We start from the raw sequence: 24,420 nt of genomic DNA, 5'->3' as shown, positions 1-24,420 counted from the left end.
TACAGCAGGTGTGTGGCAACGGGGCGGGGCAAACGGAGGGAGCCCTCCTGAAGCCTGCTTATTAGTGTCTACCTCTACCAGTAACCTGCATTCACAGTGTTCAGAGTGTCTACTTTCTAGGGAGGAGCTGTCTGTCAATAACACATTATTTTGTGTCTCAATTTGCTGTTTTGCATTTTTTTCCGTTTTGTTTTGAAGACTATATTGCCCTTTTGGATGTTGCCCCAGATGTTAAGCAAGCACACTTTAGATTAATGAATAACAACTAATAGAAAGACTTTGTACTTTGAATTGTATAATGTTAGTTCAATTGTACCAAACAACAAAGAGAATACCAGCGAAATAAGCCATCACATTATAGGCAAGTCAATGGAACAGTAGGTCTGCTATTACCTTACATTAAGTTAGATAGCTGTAACTGTGTTAAAATAATATATGTATTTACTTCAACCTAGGTGGCATAGTCAGTTTTATAATTTCATTTTCATGGTCAGATTAGAATAGTTGGAAAGAATACAAATATGCACACCAGCATAATGCTCCAATTCAGTTCAATGGTTACCAGCTTTTTCGTCATTCAGATTATTAGAATCCCCCCCTTAGCGGAGTAGGCCTGACAAGTAGGCCTATAGTAAAGTGTAATGCATTGTTTAAAATTATTCTCAAATTCTTCGTTTTAGTAGCCTACATAATATTTGTTTCAATTTGAGGGAGGTGAAACAGTTACACCCATTCAGCATGTCAAACAATCTTTTAATTTACAAACTAAGATAAGCAACTCTGGGTTCTTCACTTCTCTAATCAGTACAGGTCAGAGGTGATTTCTTTAGCTTGCATTGTATTTCAAGTTAACATAAACACACCATCTCTTGTTACAAAATAACTAGCTTTTGTGCTTGCCTTAAATGAAATTCAGAATGACTTCACTTAGTTCTACTGAATCTCTTCACTCCCTCCAGTTTTTATTTGCTGACAAAATTGTCAATATATTAAGTCATAGTTTTAGTCATCATAGATTCATTTGCTTTTATTTTGTTTAGTTTTCGTCAGTGAAAAAAGAGTAGTCGATAAGCATTTTTCGTCATAGTTTTAGTCTACAAAATGAACAGATTGTAGAATATTAAGCTATAATAATTTGCTGTGTGAATTGAGAACAAGCTCACAACACCTTGTTGCGAGCCGGTGTGAGCTTGTAGGTCAGCTATTTTCAAAATGTTTGCCCCTTTCAAATATTATTTGACAATTTGGGCAATGTCTGACCAGTTTTTGGTCTTCTTTCAAAAACGTGTTTTTTTTTAGGTATTACCTTAAATTGTCACTTACTGTGCTATTTTCATGCGGGGACACCCCCAGGTTGAGAACTGCTAGTTCATGTTCACCCCTGCAGAACAGTGTTGCTTGCAGACAAGAACAGATCTACAAGCGAATCGCATACAGAGTATGAATTCGACTTTAGCCCATTCAGATAATGCCAGAAACCTATTTGTAGGTAACCATTGTCACTTCAATTAGACAATATTCTACAGAGAAATAACTTTAGGATTTACCACATGATGGCCACCAATAGCCGTCACATGCTCAGGTGTGCTCTTGTGTCAAACCCATGCAACTTTGGACAGGTCGCTGCTGAAAGTGCGGTAAGTGGTCAAATGGTGCCACCATGAGGATAAAAATGGAAATTGCATCTAAATTGAGACGTCTTTCCAGTATCACACAGCCATTCGATTTCAAAGTATGGTAGAGATGCAGCGTTTTACTTCAGCTATTCAAATTAAAATACATATTTTACATTATTTAACCTGGTACAAGCATAGCAAGGAAAACCTGGTAGATTTGCTCTCAAGAATGTTTGTAATAGCCATTGAGTTTCGATTGAATATCTTAACATGTTTAACAATATGGCAGTACAGTAATAAAAAGCTCTGCTAAAAGGATGATGCCAAATTGAATCCATTGTACTCAATTCATGGGTTCCCTGGTGGAGTATTCTTTGTTGGCAACACAGACAAGTGAATGAACATTAGGTCCCTTATAGTTGCTCTATAATACATAGTTGCCCTAGCCTGGCTCCAGCCCCTGAAGTCGCTATAATAAATATGATAAAACGGAAATATAAGAATTAGATAGTCAAGGAAGCAGAGGAGACAGAAGGAGAATAGATAGATACATTTATTTTCACTATCCATTGCAAAGAAAAAGAGGTGACACAGCTTGAAACAGATAATATAGAATTTATTTTCAACCAGAAGTAGGAAAATACATAGGTAGGTGTAAAGGAAACAAGCAGAACTTGTAGTCAACAGAAACAAAAATAATAAACCAATAAAGTCCAAAGAGCAGAGTGGACGGCTAAAGAATACAACAGAAAGAGCATTGTTTACCATTCAGATTATTTTGATTTGAAAACAGCTGCCTTGATTTCTCAATCTGGGTTAATGGACATTCTACAACATTGTGCAAGTGTGTTTTTTTCTTGTTTTATTATATATAGATATATTTCTATTTTTGCTGGTATTTCATGAATGGTAAACAATAGTTGGTCCAGTGCATTAACACAGTGACACAGATCAATATTATATGTACTCAGCTGACTACAGAGACAATCCTGATCATTGAACAACTACCACTAGTTCGGCAGGGAGAAGGAGGATGAGTAAATATACAAGATGGATGGAAAAGAGAGCAGATAAGGTTGGAAGAGAAATGGAATGTGGGAACAAAGATGAAAGGTTAAATAAAGGAAACTCAATATGGGTGAATTGTTGAATTAGCTACCGTTTACTGAGAGAAACACGAAAGGGGAAAAAAACAACCTTTGAATACGGTTCTGGGTATTATTGCCAAGTTTCTGGTAAAGAATGAGCCTGAAATATGTTTATGAGTTGAGGAAAACTCAGTTAACGTGGATTACGAATAAAGAATGTAATTCAAGGAAAAGGCAGAGGTACCTTGCTTTCCTTACAGCCCTACATTTCATGGAGACTATGAGCTGACAGTGTGAATATGAAGGGGATTGCACTACATGTAAATAGAGAACAAAACTACAAGCAGCTTTGGTGTGCACCGATACGAAAAGGTTGCAGCCTGGGAAAGAAAAACAAAAATCACCCCTATAATGCCTAAAAAAAACCAACAACTAATAGACAATGCAATAGTGACGAAACAAAACCTACATGTGATCACTCATTGAAGCTTGGCTCTGTGATTTGCCTGTTTTCTTTCAACCATAAAAGCCACATTTTGAGGGTTCACAAAGTTGGTGTGGGGGGGAGCATTCAAATTCAGTGACCATCGATAGCAGCTAGCTAGTGTTACAGATTCAATCACTGATGCACAACAACACAGAGTGAGATGTGCTGCATACAGGAGCAGCCTAGCAAGCAGCGGCACAGATTTAGCGTAGTTTGACACAACAGAATTTAAACTCCACCTGAACTGCAGCTCTGCTGTCTTGATTCCCAACGCTGCTAGCACTCTTGCTAGCAACATGCAACTTCCCAAGTAAAGCTGAAAATTTGAATGTCCCTGTCGTGCAAGTTTGACCCCCCCATAGAAATGACACTTGAGTTCTATTCCTCCATTAAGTAATCTAGACTTCATCCTAAGCGACCTCGTCGAAAACATTCAATTTCTCAAGACACAATGTCTCTCCGTCACTTCTACCGAGGATTTGGTACTTTGAAATGGGAGAAAATATGGACAAAAAATAAAAATGCGTCAAAGTAAAAACAATGTAGCAATCATAACACATCATAGAATTCATGATTTTACACAACACAATTCAATATTTTGTAGAAAGGAAACATGAGATACATCTTTTATTCACACTTTACAAAAAAAGCTAGTCTTTAAATCTACAATACTAATGCAGTTCAGGAAAAGCTGGACACATTGGTTTCCATTGAAAACAAAATAAAAATAAAATAGGGCTCAACGGGACAACAGAAATTGATTTCAGGGCAAAATTTTGTGTTTCTATTTACTCGTTTCCCTCTCGCTTTGAACAAAAAATAAAAATTTCAAAACATTTACATTAGAAATTGATGAAGCTTATTCACCAATACCATCATCGTATGGGAAAAGTAGAGTTTGTGGGGGGGGGGGCTACTGTAAGTGCTCATTATTCCACTTTGTTTTGAAAAAGAAAATGGACAATGTCGGTTGTATCAACAGAGTCTCACCTTCGTCAGAATTCACGTGTTGGTCCGAGTGTAAACAAAAACAGATTAATAGCAACGTGTTTATCTGGCCTATCAGCGCAAGAAACAGGTGAGCCCCATGCCCCTCATCCCTTGTTTATCCAAAAGCAGAATACAAATGGGCCTTCCACCTGTCCAATAGGGAGGTAGGGGACCACAGATAAATATAGTGGACCTTCTACCCCGTCCAATAGGGAGGTAGGGAACCACAGATGAATAGAGTGGACCTTCCACCGGTCCAATACGGAGGTAAGGGACCACAGATGGCACTCTAGCTGCAGTGGGCTGGGTCGGGTACTATACAGTGGTTCAGCAAAGGGATTTTTAAAAACACATGGCTAGAGTAATACAGGTCAACATTGAAGGGGGGAGGGGGGGGGCGTCTTAAGCCCAATATATACTCCGTAGTACAAGGGTGTCGCTTGTTGAAAAGAGACACCATGGTGCGATGGATTATAGATTAGGTTTTAGGGTAAAGGACGGGGTGAGGTCACTGATGGACTGAAAGGGGAAGATTGGTGGGGTCATGGTGAAAGACTGAGGAACGGTGTTGGGGCAGGAAAAGAGAAGCTGTGCTAAGATACAAGGAGGGCGCAAAACATTCCAGTAGGCGCATTAAAATGACGACATCCAAGTCCAGAGAGGGAAAACTAAACAAGGTTTGTGGATATAGCATACCTGATTACTAGAGCTCAATGAATAGGAAGAATATACACATCATAACATTGTCACAGCTCATAAAAAAAAGGAAATCAACATTAACAAAACCCCAAAAAAGGACAAAAAAAAATCTTCACAAATGTCTTGACAGTATTTAAAAATAAAATGAGAAAAGGTTGGTCAGGCGTTCGCTGATTGTAAATAGTGCAAGACAACAACTGCTACAGTGAGGCACAATGTTCTGTTTGTACAACACATGAGATCATATGGGTTGCTGGGGTTGTCAGTCATTGCATCACACGTCTCTAGTGTGTATGTATGGTGTGGGGGGGGGGCAGACATGAGGTCACTGGTGGACTCATCCTTGTATGTTATTTTGTCTGTACTGGTGGCAGCAGTGTGGATCAATGGCTTTGTTAATGGGTGAGAAGCAACAGGCAGGGTTTACTCAGTGGCTATTTACAGGTAGAGAAAAAAAAATACTGATTCATTAATAACAGTTCATCTACAGGGAGTGCAAAGTAGTGACAGCGAACGCCTAGAACAACCTCTTCCTACGTCTTTTGTACAAGCTGGTAATATCAATTCATCTCAACATTAAATTGATAAAAATTTAGCCATAGTTTACAATACAATCTTTTTTTTCTTCTTCAAATCTGATCATAATTTACTCTTAGTACAAAAAACGCCAGAAAACAGGTCTTTTGTGGTTCATATACAATCATGTAAAGACTGAATCTAGATTTCTATTCTGTACAAACACTTGTGAAAAAAACACTGCTTTTGCGTATGGAATTTATGGCTGGGGAAAAGTCACTACTGGCCTCAGAGACAGTGCTACAGATCTGCCTGCAATTAGTTGTTTTTCAGTGTTGTGTGGAGTTGGATGGCAACTCCAGACAGCAAGAGGAATGCTGGTTTTACTCCCATCAGCCACTTCTTACTCTCTGGACAAGAACCTTTACAAATTTGCCTCTTTGCTTTGCCCATCAGCCTAAATCCCTGTGGTAAATGGTCCTTATGAGCACAAAAGTATAAGACTAGCCTAGCTTACAACTATACAAGCGGGGTAAAAACAGTCTGCAAATGGGATGGTAGCCAGTCTCAAATTCTCACAACATCATTCTCTAAGTCACACTGCTCACGTGAAAACAGGCAAAAGTAGTTCTTCGCAGCCGTCAAGTTCTCTAGGCATCTGTGGGTTTGGTTGCCATTGCACCAGGGCCGGGGTCAGCGGTGTAGACTAACTTGTAGCACCACGGGAGGCCGTGACGACACTTAAGGCCTCAGCACCACAGAATGACAGCAGGAAATCTCACCTCTTCCTCAAACTGCACTATGCCCACTTCTGGGGAACACATCAACCACCAGACACAGTTGCTGAACCCCCAAAAGAAAACCTCCTGCGTCACAGAGAGACTGACCCAAGCAGGCTAGAGGCCCAGAGAAGTGAGGGGAAAGCAAACCCAAGACGCTGGCAGGTCTGAGACAGACGAGTCTGCCGTCTTTGCTGGTTTGAGATTTGTACAGGACAGACAGACCATCATATTTGTTCCCCCATCACCCTCTGCAATGTTTCCGTTCATCTGTTTAAGCCACACGCTGCCCTACGTGACAAATATGAGTGAGCTACCATCCTATCCAGTTAAGAGACACATAAGCCGTGTGGAGGGGGAGAGGGGGGGGGGGGGGGTCAGTTGGAGGAAGGGGTGTCAAAACACAAGATAATATATAGTTATACGAACCGGATTGACTCGAGCAGATAAAAAAATTTCAATGAAAAAAAAGGGGGAAAAAAGAAAAGAAAAATAGAACATCTATAACATACGAAATCCCTGTCGGCCAGATCTCACTGTACGTTTATTTTACAGGTTGTGTTTTTTTTTGTCTTCCTCCTGCAGTGCGGGGGAGGGGGAAGAGCTGGTAGGTAGGGGGCGGGGGGGGGCGCTCAGGCTGCAAGCCCCCCACCCCCCACCCCTCGTGGTGTGTGGAGGGCCTCACTACCTGCGTGCAGGCAGGTGGAGCCCATTGACCTGGGGGGGCGCGTTCGGCAGGAGCAGCTCCAGCTGGGAGAAGAGGGAGAAGTGGTCGGAGGGGATGTGAGGGTGAGGGCAGCCGCTGACATTGTTTTCTATGAGCCAGTGGGGGTCCAGGGGCCCCAGGGTACCCAGCACGTTCAGATGAGGCTTGGAGTAGAAAATGTAGTCGATGACACCCTGTATAGATAGATTGAGAAAGAAATGAGTGAGTGAGACGCAGGAAGAGTCGCCTCAGGTTAAGATGCTCTAAGTGCAAGCAGCACTGAACGAGCAACAGTATAGCCATTTAACCCAGAGTTCATTTCAACACTGACAGTCGGTAGCGATGTTTACAGTTCATTGTCATCTTTCAACACAGAACCAGTATTGAATCCAAGTCATTCTTTCAACACAGATAGAATTCTGAACTCTAAACCAATTCTTTCACCGAACTGACCCAGAACTTGACTCTCAAACATTTCTTTCAACACAGACAGAACCATTAGTGAACTCTGAACCAATTCTACTAGACAGACTGTACTCTCTAACCATTCTTTCAACACAGAACCATTACTTAACTCTGAGCTCAGTCTATCAAACTGAACTCTCAAACCATTCTTGTTGTCAACACAGACAGAACAATTAGTGAACTGAACCCTCAGCCCATTTCTTCTACGACAGAACCAGTACTGAACCAACAGAACTAATATTCAACTCTAATTCTAATTAAAGTATTACATCAAGGTTAGAAATTCATCTCATTCACATATTGTATCCAGGTTAGAAATTCCAGTATCGTGACAACACTGCCATGGAGATCATCAAGTCAATGGCAACATGGACAATTAATTGATCTTCATGTGGTGTCAATCTGGGCAGGATACAAAGACAGTTTGACAGCACCTGGGACAACGTGTGCTGGGCAAATTTAACAGTTCTTTGGCCACAATGTCAGCCATCATTTTTATGAAAACACCTTTGCCTTTCAGTTCTGAATCACTAAAAACTTAAGGCTGCGCTTATTCCAAATATAAATGTTTCTTATTATATAGCCTCCTTTTAATAGGCTTATGTAATTAAGTGGTTTAACAATACAAGCCCGGACTTGTACAGAGAAGGGACATGAATCGCTCCGAGCTGCATGCTGTGATTGAATAGATCAGTTTGACTATAATCCAGGGAGGTAGGTAAAGACTGTTCAGTCAGATTCATTTAAGCCTACACGTTTCTATTTAACAACATTAAAGTACACACATTTTTTTTACAGTGAAGTGAAGGACACCAAATTTAACACTTTTTCAGTCGAGTGTCTGCGGTCATTACCAAATAGATTGCCCGTTTCAGCTTGACCCGTTATTTTGAATAGATCAAAGTGACGACACGTGATTGTACAGTGTTGTTCTACTGAGCGAGTTGGGGGCTGTCCGTCTCCAGACCTGCCAACATTGGGAAAATGTTTTTCTCGTGCGCAGCGTTTCTGTGCATGCCGTTTCTGCGTACGGCGCTGTGCTTGAACACGGTCATTTCCCACTAGCCTTCATATCAAGTTATTCAACAATAAATCTGCATTTTTGGGGTAATTGAAATATTGTGATACCATTATCAATTTTACGTTGATAAGTTATTACTTAATCAAATATAAAACCGATTTATCCGTATCATGCATCCCTAATGCACATGTAGGCCTAGTAAATGTTTGCATGTACAAGATAAGATACAAGGTTGCTGTAAACTGGCCGCCACGGTCACATTTTAGTTTCACCTTTTCGTTCTGTCAATATTACGTTAAATTAACATTGATTTGACATTTGTGCATCAATTCACAATCGGCAACGTCTGCATTGAGATGCAGCCAAGAATCTAATTTCTTTTCTCCCACCTCTAATGAATTTGTCATGCTACTGCAATACATGAGGAAAATGTGGGGCCATCATCCTTCAAAAAGATGGATCCAATAAGTGGCTTTTTTTTTTTTCATGCTCCTTCAGGCATGAGAGCCAACTGACCTTCTTGTCACCTGACAGGGGGGAGTTTCCCTGGTTGGACGTAGCGCGTGGAAGGAACACGTTATTCCAACCAGTTCCCTTCCCCTCCATCAGGCGCCCCGGCTGTCATGGGGGAGGCGGTATAGCGACCAGGATAAGTGGCACTTTCAACAACAATGATCCAAAGCAAAATCCACAACAAAGCAATCCACAACATAAGCTGAAAAATAAACGCAGGTTATGGAAGAGCAAAACCAAATCCAGATACTAAAATGCAAATGTTGTGGGGGGAATTTAAGTGGGCCGTAGACACAAAAAGCCCCAAACATCACACAGTTGAAGGAGTTCTGTTCCAATTCCTCCTATTATATGCAAGACTGACATTGAACATCTACAAGGACTGCTACAAGGTACAATACCAACTATGGAACATTGAGTTTTTTTCCCACATGAGAAAACATTCATCTTAAAATCTCTGCTAAATAAATCATTGCATAGTCATCATCAGCTTTAGAAAGGCACCAATACATATCACTCACTGGCCATTCACCAGTTCTACCAAATATGCTACAATAAGACAAATTTCCACTTATTCCAAGTCTAAGCATGTTGATTTTCATACTGTGCTAAAAGGCTGGCAAGTACACCACGAGTCATAGTCAATGGACATGCCACAGCACCAGTGTTGAAATGAGGATGATTTCCATCAAGTCTATATGTTTAAAAAAAATCATGTGGCGAGTTATTCACAGCTCTGTTAATGTCAATGATATAGTCAGCACAGGTACCTTGAAGTCGAAGGTGTAGTTGGTGTAAGGCATCGGGCCGTTCTCGTAGGCGCTCTTCAGCTTGAAGCCGTGGGTGATCCTGCCATTGGCCGACGTGCCGTTCTTGCCGTTGCAGTTGAAATTGATCAGGCTGTCGTTGTAGCGCAACTCCTTGAAGTCCTTGTGGGTGCAGTCCACTCCACCCGTGCTCAAGTACTCCACCACGCCTGGACAGGAAGAGTAAGATGTTCACCCGAAATAACCATGTCACAATATTCACGCGACCGTAGTGTCATGAAATGAAATGCAAAACCTCCCTTTTACCTTCAGTTTCCACTTCGATGTTTAGCAAAATACATTTCTGTAAAGTCTTTCCCCTGAATGAAGTTGTGGCAGCGGCAATTAATATCTTTCTTGCGCGCGTGCCATCAAAATAAGAAGTCTGTCAGGTGTCGGAGATTGAAATGTGTCACGGAGTCAGGGTAGCCCTGTGGACCCCCTCCAGGCAAAACACTCAGTGCATGGGCAATACCGAGGATTCTATTTTTTTCTATGCAAGACTATTAAGATGATCTGACTTACAAATGTTTATTCAGAGGTTTCCTTGCATATTCCAATCAAATTATTACGTTTACTTTAAGGCTTGCATCGCGACACGATAACCTGCAAATTTGTTCTTTTTGGGAGGCGATGCAGTGTGAAGGAGTGAAGTTGCAAGACTCTTGAATATTCACAAAATATTCAAACATTGATCGTTGCGTGTGCTCAGAGATTTGGAATTTGGTTGTGTGCTCAGAGATAAGAACAAGAAAAATGCTGACAAATGCCTAAAATGTCTATTAACTGATAGCGTAAAGAGAACACAGAGCTGTCTGAGTTTATATTCCAGCAGCAGCACCGCTGTGGAACATATGTAGGCCTATTTCATCCGTAGAATAAACAATTATTAGCTTCAAGGCAATCAATGGATCAGATTGATTATGACTTTATTATCAGCGTATATCGATTCATTTTAGAGGCTTTTAGGCCTGGGCAAAATCAAGCTTTAACGGTCTGTATTTTTTGCCCTAAACTTTATGCAACCTCACGTTTTGTCAATCACCTTTACCGAAATACAGACTTCAACGGGCAAGATTACTTTAGAGAGCATTTAAAAATACAGACAGTATGATTTTCAGTACCATCTAAAATACAAAAGCGTCTTTACTAACACAAATGCTGTCATATAATCCGGTGAAATGTCACGAAGGTGTTGGAAAGAAACCCAATCATCAATCCTATATTCAATATAATCCAATATGTTCAATAGTCCACCTCACTCACCAGAGTCCGGCAGGGAGTTGAGGTCAGCACACAGCACCAGAGGGATGCCGTTGGTCTCACCAGAGACAGACGAGAGCTTTAGGCTGCGTGTGGCCTTGTCCACAATGTTCTTCACCTCTGACAGGAACATCACGGTCTGGACCAGCTTGACGTCAGAGTACTCTGGGTCCCAGTGCATGTGGGCGTTGGCTACCAGTAGCAGCTGCTTCTCCATGCCATGGAGTGACTTCCCCGCTAAAGGGAAGAATGATAAAAGGACGGCATGAAGCAGAGTTTTAGGACAGGATTTCAACAATACGGAGTTGACACTTAATTAAGTTGCTTATAACGTATACAATTTCAAAGCATATAGTTTTACTCGATTGTTTTAACTTTTTACGAAATTCGAAGACAATTAAAATTCCTTTATATTAAGCAACAGTCTGCTCCAGAATGGAGAGCAGAAAACAAAGTCTGATCATTGGAATTACACATGCCACCAATGCAATTGTCAACAGAAATGCCAAAGACATTGTCAACATGCAAATTTGTTTCCATTTATTGTGCAACTGTGTAATAAGAGTGTTGACAAAGTAGCTGGCCTGGCCTGCTGTAATGTAGACCTACACAAGCAAGCTAGTGTGCAGGAAAATGTTTGTGTTGCCTGGCAACTAACCTCGGATCCCAGCCTTGCTTTCTCAGAAAGAAAGCCTGGGAATGTTTGAAGTGAAAAGTGGATAGACGAGGGCGGGGCCGCTGACATTACATACCAGCCTGGCAACACGTCACCGCCAAGGCTGTGCCCCTTCTTACAGGGGGCATCTCTCCATTGTAAACCTATGCTATTTGACCTAAATTTGTACCATGCCGAGACTATGTTTTACTATGTTACTGTCCATCCTTCCATGTATCCGTGTGTGTGTTCGTCTGTCACTCTGGCCAGCTAATCTCCGGCACCGTTGGACTGATTGGCGTGAAACTGTGCACGCACTGCTTGGAGGCCAGAGCAGAACCACTGCCCCAAATGTTTCACTTATAGGCCCCGTTTGTGCCAGATTACATTCTCTGCCATATTGAGTTTTCAAATCACACTCTCTCTCTACTACTCCTACAGACTTAACAAATCTGTGCACGTCATCTCTGGGGGTCATGTGATCAAGATTTATACGTTTTATTTTTCAGATCCCATTCCAAGTGGCCATGACCAAAGTTAGCTGGCCCTGGGTAGGCAACCCGGCCTGGCGGAGAACTGCATTCTGAGGAGCACACTTTCTAGTTTATTATATTAACGTCAAGCTAGAAATATTCAGAGCATTTCCATACTAAATTGTTAATGTTTAGTTAAGTATTAGTTGAACTTGAGAACGAGAGCTTTGTTTAACTACAGCGCAATTGTTCCAATTGTTGTATAGACATCAAGAGTTGGATGACCCGTAATTACCTACTCCTCAACTCGGACAAAACTGAAGTTATTATACTTGGCCCTAAGCACCTCAGAGATAAATTAGCCGATAAGAATTTTACCCTAGATGGTATTACCTTGACCTCCAGGGCCACTGTAAAGAATCTGGGAGTCACGTTTGACCAAGATATGTCCTTTCAGTCCCACATAAAACAAATTTCAAGAAATGCCTTTTTTCACCTGCGTAATATTGCAAAAGTTAGGCACATTCTGTCCCAAAATGATGCAGAAAAACTTTTTTTTTTTGTTACTTCTAGGCTGGACTATTGCAACGCTTTATTATCAGGCTGCCCAAGTAAGTCCCTAAATAGCCTGCAGCTAGTCCAAAATGCCGCTGCGCGCATACTGACAGGAACCAGAAGAAGAGATCATATCACTCCTTCATTGGCCTCTTTGCACTGGCTCCCGGTTAAATACAGAATAGAGTTTAAAGTTCTCCTCCTCACATACAAGGCTCTCAATGGACAGGCACCAGTATATCTCAAAGAACTCATCGAGCCCTATAAACCAGCCAGAACACCATTGCGTCCACAGTATGAAAAAATGCTTACGGCTCCAGGAAACCCCCAAAAATTTAGAACAAGAGGCAGAGCATTTAACACATTGGCTGCCAAAGACGCATATCTGCGTTCTATTTAATCGCTCGCCTGGCTGCCGAAGACGCAGATCTGCGTTCTAAAAAAATAATATATATATATATGTTTTTTTTTTGTTTTTTTTACCCAAAGACCAAGGAGATATGATTTAGCGAAGATTTAAACTCCTATCCACTTCCTTGTTAACTTAAAAATTCTGTATCTCGGCTCCTGAGTACTTTTTTTTGGATGTCAATGTGTTAAGTTTCAGGCACCTCAGCTGTGGAACCTTCTCCCAGTCTCAGTCCGTGAAGCAGACACTCTGTAAATTTAAGACTAGACTAAAAACCTTTCTCTATGATATAGCCGAAGTGTATAGACTCAGTCACCCTATAGTCATCCTCTACCCCCCCTCCCCACCCCTCCCTTCCCTCTCTCCTCTTGTCCTCTCTTTTCTCGTCCTCCCTTTGGTTGTGTGGGTTTGTGTCCCATTGGTACAATCGTAATTAACCCTGTACGGATTCACGCTCTAGTAAGGCCTGCCACTAATTCTACAACCGGGGACCCGCTCCCCGGAGTTTCTTTTATTTCCCACGTCGCAGGTCCATGGACCCCCAGCTGCCCTAGAGCCTAGGGTCTGCCTGACGTTTCTTCCAGTTAAGAGGGAGTTTTTCGTTGCCACTGTCGCAAAATTGCTTGCTCAGGGTGGGATGTCGGGTCTCTACTCTACATGTAAAGTGTCTTGAGACAACTTGTTGTGATTTGACACTTTAATAAAATTGAATTGAACCTGCTGACGTCACGTTAGATAACCTCTGCAGTCCATAAGTCTGTGTCTCTGGATGTATTTACACACATCAAAAAAAAAGATAAAATAAATCAGGAACAGATGTCAACAAGATGGGCGGACTGCGGAAGTAATCCGACATGACATCAGCAGGTTGGAGCTGTAAACAAAATTCTTTAGTATTATGAAATGATAGGTTTAAAGGAGAGATCATGCCTCCGAGAAGGGGCACGGCTTTGGCGGCGACGCATTTGCCGGTCTCATCTAAGCGGGGGAAGGGCTCCCCAAGGTGCCAACAATAGTGTCTATATTAAATATACTACTACTACTACTCAGTGAAACAAATATGGTGACTGCAGCAAGTAACGCCAACAAAAGCTGTTATGTGTCATGTTAGTTTATGTTGTAGGGTGCATACCTCAGGCAATGTTTTAATACATTTCCCTTTCAATTTGGCTGAGAAGTTTGATCTAAGTTTGGTTCAAACCTGGTCAGTATAACAGACTGACTCTGGTCTTGTCGCAACTTAATTACAGTTTAGCCATCCCCAGCGAGTGAGCTGCTCACTCACTCATTCTACCCACTGTTTCAAATGAAAGTTTCACCAGGCCTCCAGTCAGAATGTACTGGAGGGCTGCCCAAAAAAAGTCAGTCGCGGAACTATGTATTGGTGGAGCCAAATATGATATTTATTACCGTAAATCAAGAAAAGCCACTTGTAGAATTGTTGTATAAAAGCAATAACACTTTCATAGTTGTGCTGTTGTACTCAATAGCATGCTTCAGACCGTATCACGGCTCTGTGTTGATGTGCAGAACAGCAGCACTCCCTAATGCGTTGATATTGCTTACATAGTGTCTAACGAAATTATATAACGTAAATTTCGGACTATAAGCCGCGACTTTTTTCCCATTTTTCGACCCTGCGGCTTATATAACGGTGCGGCTTATCTATGGATTTTTACAGCTAACGGCCACTAGGGGACCTCCTAAATCTATGGATTTTACACCCGCAGCTTATAGTCCAGTGCGGCTTATATATGTTCCAAACATTCAATTTAGCTGCTGCGGCTTATAGTCAGGTGCGGCTTATAGTGCGAAAATTACGGTAGTTACTTTATAGTTACTCTGCACCCAAACAAAAAAAGCCCAGAAATTCACAACAGGGTTCATACTCACAGGAGAGCTCCATCATCTCCTTGCGGACCTCGAGTAGAACCGCCACTCCAATGTTGTCCTTGGTCATCACTCTGTTCAACATGGCCTCGGAGCCCTCGGAGTTAGCCATAGCCAGCTGGTTGAACTCCACCGTATGCTTCTGCACCACACTGAACCTGGAGATGGCAGTTAGAAGCACTGAGCAGACAGATCGGGAACGTCTCAGAAGTTCAGAAACATCATGCCCGCTCTAGATTAAGTGCTTTCACACTTTCATGTGCTGGGTTAATGCAAGCCCGAGGCTAAGGATCGGCCAGGGCTGGCTTAGTCCATGTTCAAACATTTGTGCTTTAGTACAAGCCCTGGGCTGATTTGACTGTTCATTAAGAATTCTACAGTTAAGCACTGACCCCCTTTCATACTAGGCTTTTTAAGCTAGTCATGTTTTCAAGATTTTGAGGTCAACCCCAATGAGTCATTGTTATACGACATGGCTTTCTATATGCAAAGTGTTGAGCAAAGGTTTCACAACTAGTGGACAAATAACTGAGGATGTCTAATGTAAAGAAAAGAGTTGGCTCACTGTAAAACCAAAATATTTTTTTTTTGCTGAAATCATAAAGTTTTGAGAGCTTTAAGAGCATGTGGTGTTGCATTGTATGAGTGTTGTGCGAGACAGAATTGGCAAATAAAAAAAGCATGCAAATAAAGCTTTAACATTTGTCTTGTCCATGTTTCTATGCAAACTTTAGCCTCTTGTTCACTTCCTGCTTTGAGCGACAATGATACAGGGAGTGAAGAGGGAGTAAAGAGAAACAAGGCCATCTTGACAATTCCACTCCGCCTAGTTTAGATGTCCAAAATTGTCTGGTTTTTAATGCACCACCCATGACAATATTTCCACTTGCACACAATAGAAGACTCAAAATCTACTGGTTGGACTGCCATGAAACTTGCTGTGTACATTCAGGCTTCCGGCTTCCTGGAATATGACCCTAACATTTGAGTGACCCCTTGACCTTTCCAAAAGTCAAGTCAATTTTAATTCCACGTTCAGGACAAAACGTTCAGGTGCACAAAAGATAAATCTAATTGACGATATTCATTTTGCTGATCCATTGCCTTTCCTCTAGCGCCACACTTGAGCAAAACTATTCTGACACCCATTACTTATTAACCACGCAATGTTGTTTAGCCAACATTGACTATTATTCAGTCAAGTTTGGCAACGTATTATGAATATGGAGTTGCATACGAATGCTACTGATCAATAAAAAATAAGTATAGCAATGCTGCGTGTGTCCCTGTTAAATATTTAACAGTAAGTAATCAATAGTTTCAACATGTTGATATGGCCTCCATGATGCAGTGTTCTCTATGAAGATGCAATTGTTATGGTAGCAATAGTCAGTTGCCCCAGCCTAAATGGAGAGATATAAAGTTAGATTTAATAGAGCTACCCATCTATTATTTTATATCTATAGTCCTGCACCTAGCAGAATCCAAATTATTTTTATTGCCAGGTATGTTTACAAATACAAGGAATTTGTATCGGCATGGCTGGTACATTGCACTGACTGCAGTATAGATGCATTTTGTATTATTTACTCAAAAATAAGTGTGTACATAGAGGGTAGTACTAGTAGCATATACATTCCACAATGGATTATGAATAAACCACCACATTTATAATTATCATACTAATTGTATTGAATAAACATCAACCAATAGCAACCACCAAGTTGATTAAAGCCTAGTTTGATTACGCTCCTCCAGACCTCCACCGATCGAATAAAATTAAATTCAAAATGATCACAGCTTAGATTTGACAACCAAGCAGAGTCAGCAGATGATGGGATTGAGAAAAGTATGTCACTTTCAGCCAAATACCAGTTCAAGAGAACGCTAAAATGGCCTATTGAGCCCATTTAAGGAATGGCACAATACCAGTAGATCAGGATAGGAAAAAATTATCCCAACTGAAAAAAGAAATGAAAACTACAAAATATTCTAGGAGAGGTTAAAGTTTGAATCATGCCTTTAGCAGGAGGGAAAACATGAATAAGATTCTTTCGAAAACTTTAATTAAAATCATTCCCATTCCTCAAGCCTACAGCTTGTTTAGAATGCATATGCAAGGTTTTAACTGGAGAAAAAAAAAATCTAAGTTTTTTTTTCATCGGATGAAATCACAGATTAATCATGATGAAACACCATTTGTAATTATGCCCAGTCTCTGTATATTTTTGTGGGAACAGAAAAATAAATGATTTGATCTCTCTCACCCTTCGCATCTCAGCCTCTCAACCAGTTGTGCCATGTGATTTCAGCCGCTGCCTAGGTAAATAGCGCAGCCTGTCAATAACAGACTTGCGTCCCCCCCAACAATATAGGGCCACACACACACACCCTTTCCATAACATTTGGATCTATCAGCCATCAGATAACGGAGCAACAACTAGTGCAGTGTGGGTAGAATTTATGTAATTAATTCCATAAATTAACACAGTTATTGCATCGTTGCATTGGTTAACTGCTAATTTTAGAATTGATTTGCATGTTTCACTGATAACATTTGAAGCCCAGATGGGCGTGGCTCCCCGTTATATTTTAGGCCTTTGGCAGTTTGCTCCCAGAACCTGAAGTAAGTTTGGTCTGGTCGTTTCTAAATCCAGATTAACAAAGCAGATCAAACACTTGCCATCAGGGACTTAACTACTCTTACCTCAGGGGAGCTGATTGTCAAAGTCCATTTCTAATTGAACAGCCATAGCTCTTGAATGGAGGATCGCGATTGGATAATTTTTTCCCCCTCTACTTTGACAACCCTGTGCGTGTAACGAGCACATCTTTGTGAGGACAGCGGTCACAGAGAATAGTCCCATGATTTTTCAAAGGTGCAGTAAAATTGCTGTTTTTGCTGGCAGCAGTGGCACACTATTACACTATTGATCTGGCAGTCAAAGAGTTAAGTTTAGAAAAGTGCTACACAAATAAAGCCAATAATTATATCACGACACAAGTTACACCCCAAGATGAAGACAGCGTTAATAGAATGTCAAATATTCATAGAAACCCAACAATAACGTTATGTAATGGATCCAGCAGAAGAATCAACACGCTCAATTGTGTTGTGTGTTGCGTATGCATTTCACTGCTCTTAAGAAGCCATTGTTATAATAGTGAGGGTAAAATAAATTGATATGGCAATGTACCAGTTGCTACAACTAGTCTACACCACATTTTATCAATGCTTAGCAAATGCATCAACCACAGCAATTAAAAATAAATTTGAAAACAGTCTAAGCGCCCTGCTAGCTACACACGCCAATATCAGTAGTGGGGCTTAAGATTACTATTGGGAGTCATGGTATAGTCACTGTAGGATTAACACCCATTGTTAATACTAGTGTTAACGTGAAAAACATAGTGCCAACTTTTCACTTAGATTTGGCTTGCGCGTAAAGAGTGCACGTGGAAATTTGGGGCAAATGGTGGCGCTAGAGGAAAGGCCACACGGTCATTCAAATCAGTAGGGTTAATCCTGTGGAGAGCATGAAGGTGCACAGTAAGTTCCATGACAATACGGCCAGTAGTTTTCAAGATGTCTTTTTGGCCCAAAGTCGTGGACAGACAAACCGAGCAGCAGCCGAGCAAACCTTCCAGCCCCACCACTAACAGGGCAAATAGATCTCAGAGCTGCTGCCAGGCTTGTCTACTTACCCAAGACTGAAAATGCAAATGTAAGGCCTGTCTTCTGATCCTTTTCTGGGTATCAGTGTCATGCAACTTTGATTATTCTGCTTGCTGCTCTGCTTGAAAAGGCACTTTTTGCCCATTACAGGGAGATTTAAAAAAGAAATACAGCTGCATACTTTTCTGTCTTGTAGAAAACTGCACATCCGTCCACGTGTTTGCGGTCCGACTCAGACATGGTCCTTGCCCGTGACTTTGAACTGAAGAATCCCTCATAACCCTGCTCCTTTAGCTCAGGCAGGAAGAAGCTGTAGTACTGCTCTGTCTCCACTTCCTGAAATCACATTAACACACCTCATTTCATTTAAAATCAGATTGTTGACAACTGATTGTAAAGCAAAAATGTATTCTCCACTGCACTTGGCGACAACATAAGAATGTTGTTCACCAACTGTTATTTGACATCCACTGCTTACCTGCAAGCTGATTATGTCTGCATTGCAGCCCATGATCTCCTGCATGATGGATTTCTTCCGGTACTCCCAGTTCAGAGCCCATGATGGGCAGTAGCCATATAGCTGTCGTGTGGCATATTTATCACATAGCACATTGTAGCACATCACAGAAAACAACGCTGAAGGGAGACAAGAACAAGTGTTTCGTCTTAGAGCCATTTCATATTTTCAAGTGCACAGTGATGGATAGGGCTGTCCCCATCCGATACGTGGATCGATATCGGCCCGATTTTCAGCACACAAAAAACTGCATGGAAAATAATCCAATCCAAGCACTTTACTCTAGCAGTCCACTCCAGCACTTCAATCAAGAAATGTTAAAGATGTCTTACAAAGGGTCTTATTATTCATTTTGTTTAATGCTGCAGTTTGATTTTAAATTTTAAAGTTGAACCCATTGGTTAATAAAGGGTTTTTCTCATAACGTGTTGTGGACTATTATTCTGGGGAAGTACATTTTGCTTTCTGAGTAATATCACTTGATCAAGACTTTAACATTCCAGAGTACGAAATAAGTATTCTGCCTGCCTGATATCAGTCAGAAATACGTGCTGTATCGGATTGATATCGGTATCGACCTAAATAAAATAAAAGCACTGCATCGGCCGATACTCAAGGCTGTAATATCTGTAGTAAAAAAGTTATGGAAGTAGTGTTTAACCCTGTAAGCCCCATTTCCAACACTTTGAATCTACATGCTCACAATTCATTGAGAGACTATAGATCTGTCATTTTCTAAAAGAAATTAATCACAGGTAAAAAAAAACACTTGTATTGGTTAGGTAACTGCCAGCACTGTGTGTGGCAGTGGCAGTCACATACACACAATGTCAGGTTGGCCATTACCTGAGGGTCGTGTTCGGTCAGGTTCCTGGAGTTGGATCCATGACCGAGCCGGAGGCTGCTCTGAAGGTACTGAAGAGGGGGAAGAGGAGAGCTCAACATGGGCAGAACAAACATGGATATATAGACTATGACATGTAAACTACATTTTAAACTTTGCGGTCAGGAATTCTCGCCTAGAGGCTATAATTTTCTGAGCCTAGAGAGCAGCCTGAAGGCTATAATTTTCTGAACAGCAATATAATTAACACTAGTTATTGAGGGCTAATTAAATCAAGACAAATGAGACAACCCTAGGATTCCCTGTTTCCCTTGCCTATCCAGACTGTCAATTATCCAGTGGTTTTCAACCTGTGGGTTTGAAAAGGTTCCCTGTGATTTGTGGGTGGTGCCCAGTTCAAATATGATTTTGGGGGGGTCCCCAGTTCAAATATGATTATTTTGGGTGGGTCACGGCCTGAAAAGGTTGAGAACCACTGAATTAGAATTAGAAAACATGCTTAGAAAACATGCTTCATTTTCAATTGACATCCACAGAGGACTCACTGCGCTTAATTGCACCTGCCAGATTGTCCAACAGGTAGTTGAGCAGTCGCCGCGTGCCGTCAGGTTCCTGGTAGAGGCTCAGGATTTCTTGTGCAAGTGGGTTTCCTGAGGAGAGAGCAAAATGTGTTGCATGATCTCCAGCCAAACAGAATAATAATGTAATTGTTTAGAGATGGGACAATAATTGTTAATTGTGATAAGAAACCGCTCATAATCGTGTCACAATAGTAGCGGAGAATTTAAAGTGAAATTGTCCTCCGTCATACAGTAGGATGAATTAGCTTTTGTTGACCTGCAAATTCAGTACCACTTAAACCCTCTATACTTGATAAAACGGACCTTTGGTGCACCATTTTCACTCTACAACACGTTGCAACGCGTTGTGTGCTTGTAGATCGGCTATTTTTGGCTAAAGTTCCCCCCCAGAACAGGGATGCTGGGAGTTCCCGTGGTTAACAAAAGCGGCATTTTAAGTTTTAAGCATATTTTGATTATCACAATTATGTTTGCCACAATAATCGTGACATGTAATTTCCATATCGTCCCATTCCTATAATTGATCGTTTAAGCACTCACCTTTCAACCCCAGTGTTTGTAACTGAAACAGTTTCCCCAATTCGAATGGCAGAACCCGCAACTGGTTGTTATTTAAAAGAAGTTCCCTGTTGAAGACGAGAGGGAAGATATAGGAATCAAAAAGTTGCCCTATGGAGGAGGACGTAACTACCTCCTCACCTTTCACAGGCATTATCCAGCAACAAACCTCCATGACAACAGTGTCAAAGGATCTCTGACATGCCCAGGCCATAATTCAAAGTACCTGACATTATGGATATCATGTAGCATATCGCACTAGAAATCTGGGTCAACTGCATAAAAGCTATTCCATTCTCTTTTCCACTGAACAATAAAGCCTTGCCTAATTAGTGTGGGATGAATTCAGATATTTACAGTCGACTCACCTGAGAGATACCATGTTGCCGAGCTCTGACGGCAGGCTCCTGATCTTATTGGACGAGAGATCCAGGTACACCAGGTTGTGTAGTTTGGCAATGTCGGGTGGGATGCGTGACAGGGAGTTGTCACCGAGGTGCAGGGCAGTGAGGTGGGTGAGAGTCCACAGGTCTGGGCTGAGGGCCCTTACTCGACCTGCCAAGGAACATAGACGGTAGACAAACATGAACAGGAGAATGAGGTCCCTGGGTGACAACTATGCATTTGTGTGATTCAAGTCAGAAAAACTTTATGGATAGTAAACAAACCGAGTCATATTTTCATGACACACTTCCCAATGATGGAAAAGCATAATGAAAATAAAAAGTAAAGGGGCCTTTCCTCCCCAATTTAACCAGTGCAAGTGTCCCTTCACCACATCCATGACTCACCGCTGATTTCAAGCTCAGCCCAGTATGACTTCTTCCCATTGGCTGCTTCCTCAGTAGACATAATGGTGTACATCCGCCTAGGGTCTGGCGGGTCATATTTTTCCTTGGGCATTCCTGTAACACTGTGGGAGTGAAGTTACATTGATTTCATTTAAATACAAGCCATTTAAATACAAGCCAATCACATAAGGACTTCAGTTATGACACACCAAGCATTTTATGTGTCACAACCCATATATACAGGAATACAATTCTTTAGTTTCGTCTATTTCGGCAACAAATGGCAATTCCAAAAGCCAACATCCCATGTTTAAATGTGAATACACAACACCAACAGGACCACCTGGTGTCATTATTGTACAGGTGAATAAATCCAGTTCAGTCGTTTTGAATCACAACCATCATGAAGTCAGGCAAAGCATTGAAAGCACAACTTTACAAAAAGTCGAAATACTGTAACGTTAACATGAACGTCACGGCATTAGTTGCAATATAGTCCAATTAACATTTAACCAGCTTTGTTGCTATGAATGGTGTCCGCTTAGTTACATAAGCGTGAAGGAGAAGAAGTGATATCACCACAACAACAATCCTTTACACATCAAATGTCAGGGCTGTTAACAAACTGACTAATAAGGACACACGAGTTTGACAAATGCAAAATATGGCTAGTTTTTTGAATAATCGTTTTCCTTCTCGCTGTGGCTAAGCTAGTTAGCCTAGCCTCAATGCTGTGTGAATATAACACTAGTTTCACAGGCACCAAAGCAAGGAGGCAAACAAACGTTTTTAAAAAAATACTCATACGGGTCAATTAGCTGCCGTCTGCGTCACGAAATGGCGTGAATTAAGAGGAAAATACAACGTGAAAAAAAGCCAAACGCACATTTTGTTGTTTATGTAATTCCAACAACAACACGGACTTGCGCATTAAGAGCTGCTAGGCCCAGAGAGCCAAGCATTGACATCACCGTCTGCTGTGAAGCAAACCAGGGTGCTACTGCTAACGGGTTAGCCACATAGAGGCTAAGTTAGCCTACAACCAAAGCTAACAGCTACAGCTAACGGGTTAGCCACATAGCTAGTTAGCCTACAGCTAAAGCGAACACAATGCAGCTAGTGTTGCCAGATTGTGTGCGAGAAACAAGCAACCAGTTCTGTGAAAACAAGCCCATAGGAAGCGACACATGAGCACTTCAAATCCGATATACAAGCTTTTTTTTTTTTTTACAAGGGGGGGGGGGGGGGTGACATTTTTAGAATATTTAAATTAATTTAAAAAACACAGATCTCTGGTATGGGGATCCCTGGCACTAAAAATGTTTCAGATAGGGGGTCCGTGTGGACAAATACATACTAATTTGAGGGTCCTTTACATGACAATATTTAAGAACCACTGGTTTAAACAACATTAGGAAACAAGCCCAAACGAACTACACTTTAGAAACCACCACCAATATTTACAAGTAACTTTCACAGGAAAAACAGACCTATAGACGCTTATAGTAACCGGACATGGCAACCCTGAATGCAGCCACACACAGCAGTCAGGCAGAACAGAACTGTTAGCTTAGCTTAGCGTCGGGCTAACTCGCCTAGCCCCCACAAGCTAACGCGTCTTCTTAAAAAACATTTCGGAGCTGACCCGACTTTTCATTCACACATTTAAAAATAAAACAACCGTCGCTTCGAAAAAACTAAAACGATTTAGACATTTTTAAACATTTCTCCGTCCCTCGCTGTTGTCAACGATGACGATAACAATAATAAATAGTTTAAAAATGCCGTTTTTCTTTTACCTGCAAAAGCATAACCACCAGATCGAGAGGACTGAGTGAGTGCGTGTTCTGTTCTCTTTTGTTTTCTAGCTCTACTTCAGGCTCGTTTCCGCTGCTGTATCATGGCGACTGTCTCTCTGCCAATGATAGAGCCTCACTTATAGCCTGCGGTACCACGGTGTCGCCGCTCGCCAAGAGAAGAACAGATCTACACAAGGCTTCGAGGCGGTCGCGACGCGACTCGTTGTGTGGCTTGTAGATCTGTCCTTTTTTTTGGCAAGCGACACCCTATGACCAGTTGTTGCCAGGTGAGAGAAATAAGCATCCCAGGTCTGTGAAAACAAGCCCAAAAGATGCGACATGAACGCGTTAAACCTGTACATCGGCTATTTTGATCTACAAGCTCAGCTTTAGTTCTAATATTTTTAAAAAAAAAGTGGAACAACACAAATCTGGCACAAAACATTTTCAGACGGGGGTTAGGGGACAAATACATATTAAATTTGAGGGTCCATCATGACTTGAAAATATTTGAGAACCACCGGTTTAAATATTAATTAGCCCAAATAAGCAACTAAACTTTAGAAACAAGCCCAAAAAACTGCAACCCGCAAGAACCAATATTTACACGCAACTTTACAGAAAAAAAGCCCAAAGTCGCTTATAATAGCGGACATGGCAACGCTGACCCTAACAACGCTCCATACCATTGGTCCGCGGGTGCAGCCAGCTGTTGTTGAAGCA

At 41.4% G+C, this 24,420-nt stretch overlaps 1 protein-coding gene across 2 annotated transcripts; it reads right to left on the bottom strand.

Moving 5' to 3' along the window:
• Positions 1 to 2,211: 2,211 nt before the first annotated feature.
• Positions 2,212 to 23,863, bottom strand: cnot6a (CCR4-NOT transcription complex, subunit 6a). 2 transcript variants are annotated; one of them, XM_080415423.1, is made up of 12 exons: positions 23,698 to 23,863; positions 21,899 to 22,020; positions 21,476 to 21,662; positions 21,090 to 21,175; positions 20,514 to 20,618; positions 19,971 to 20,039; positions 19,086 to 19,243; positions 18,789 to 18,943; positions 14,935 to 15,089; positions 10,953 to 11,186; positions 9,651 to 9,856; positions 2,212 to 7,075 (listed from the first exon to the last, which is right to left on the bottom strand). In XM_080415423.1, the coding sequence occupies exons 2-12, from the start codon at positions 22,008 to 22,010 to the stop codon at positions 6,860 to 6,862; spliced, it is 1,683 nt and encodes a 560-aa protein (XP_080271549.1). In that variant the 5' UTR covers positions 22,011 to 22,020; positions 23,698 to 23,863; the 3' UTR covers positions 2,212 to 6,859. The 2 variants fall into 2 exon arrangements, with proteins under 2 accessions (XP_080271549.1, XP_080271550.1); XM_080415424.1 differs by having other exon boundaries at positions 20,529 to 20,618; positions 23,698 to 23,862.
• Positions 23,864 to 24,420: the final 557 nt, after the last annotated feature.

This window comes from Gymnoscopelus braueri (assembly GCF_963280865.1).
Source record: "Gymnoscopelus braueri genome assembly, chromosome: 20".
NCBI classification, from domain to species: Eukaryota; Metazoa; Chordata; class Actinopteri; order Myctophiformes; family Myctophidae; genus Gymnoscopelus; species Gymnoscopelus braueri.
This window is presented reverse-complemented; position numbering and strand designations above follow the sequence as displayed.

Bases quoted from the DNA above. Each gene is read 5' to 3' on its own strand.
- cnot6a (XM_080415423.1), bottom strand. From the start codon at position 22,010: ATGCCCAAGGAAAAATATGACCCGCCAGACCCTAGGCGGATGTACACC. The intron at 20,040-20,513 runs GTGAGTCCTCTG...CCCCCTCTTCAG, and splicing joins GGCAGGTGCAATTAAGCGCA to TACCTTCAGAGCAGCCTCCG. The intron at 19,244-19,970 runs GTAATGGCCAAC...GTCTCCCTTCAG, and splicing joins TGACCGAACACGACCCTCAG to CGTTGTTTTCTGTGATGTGC.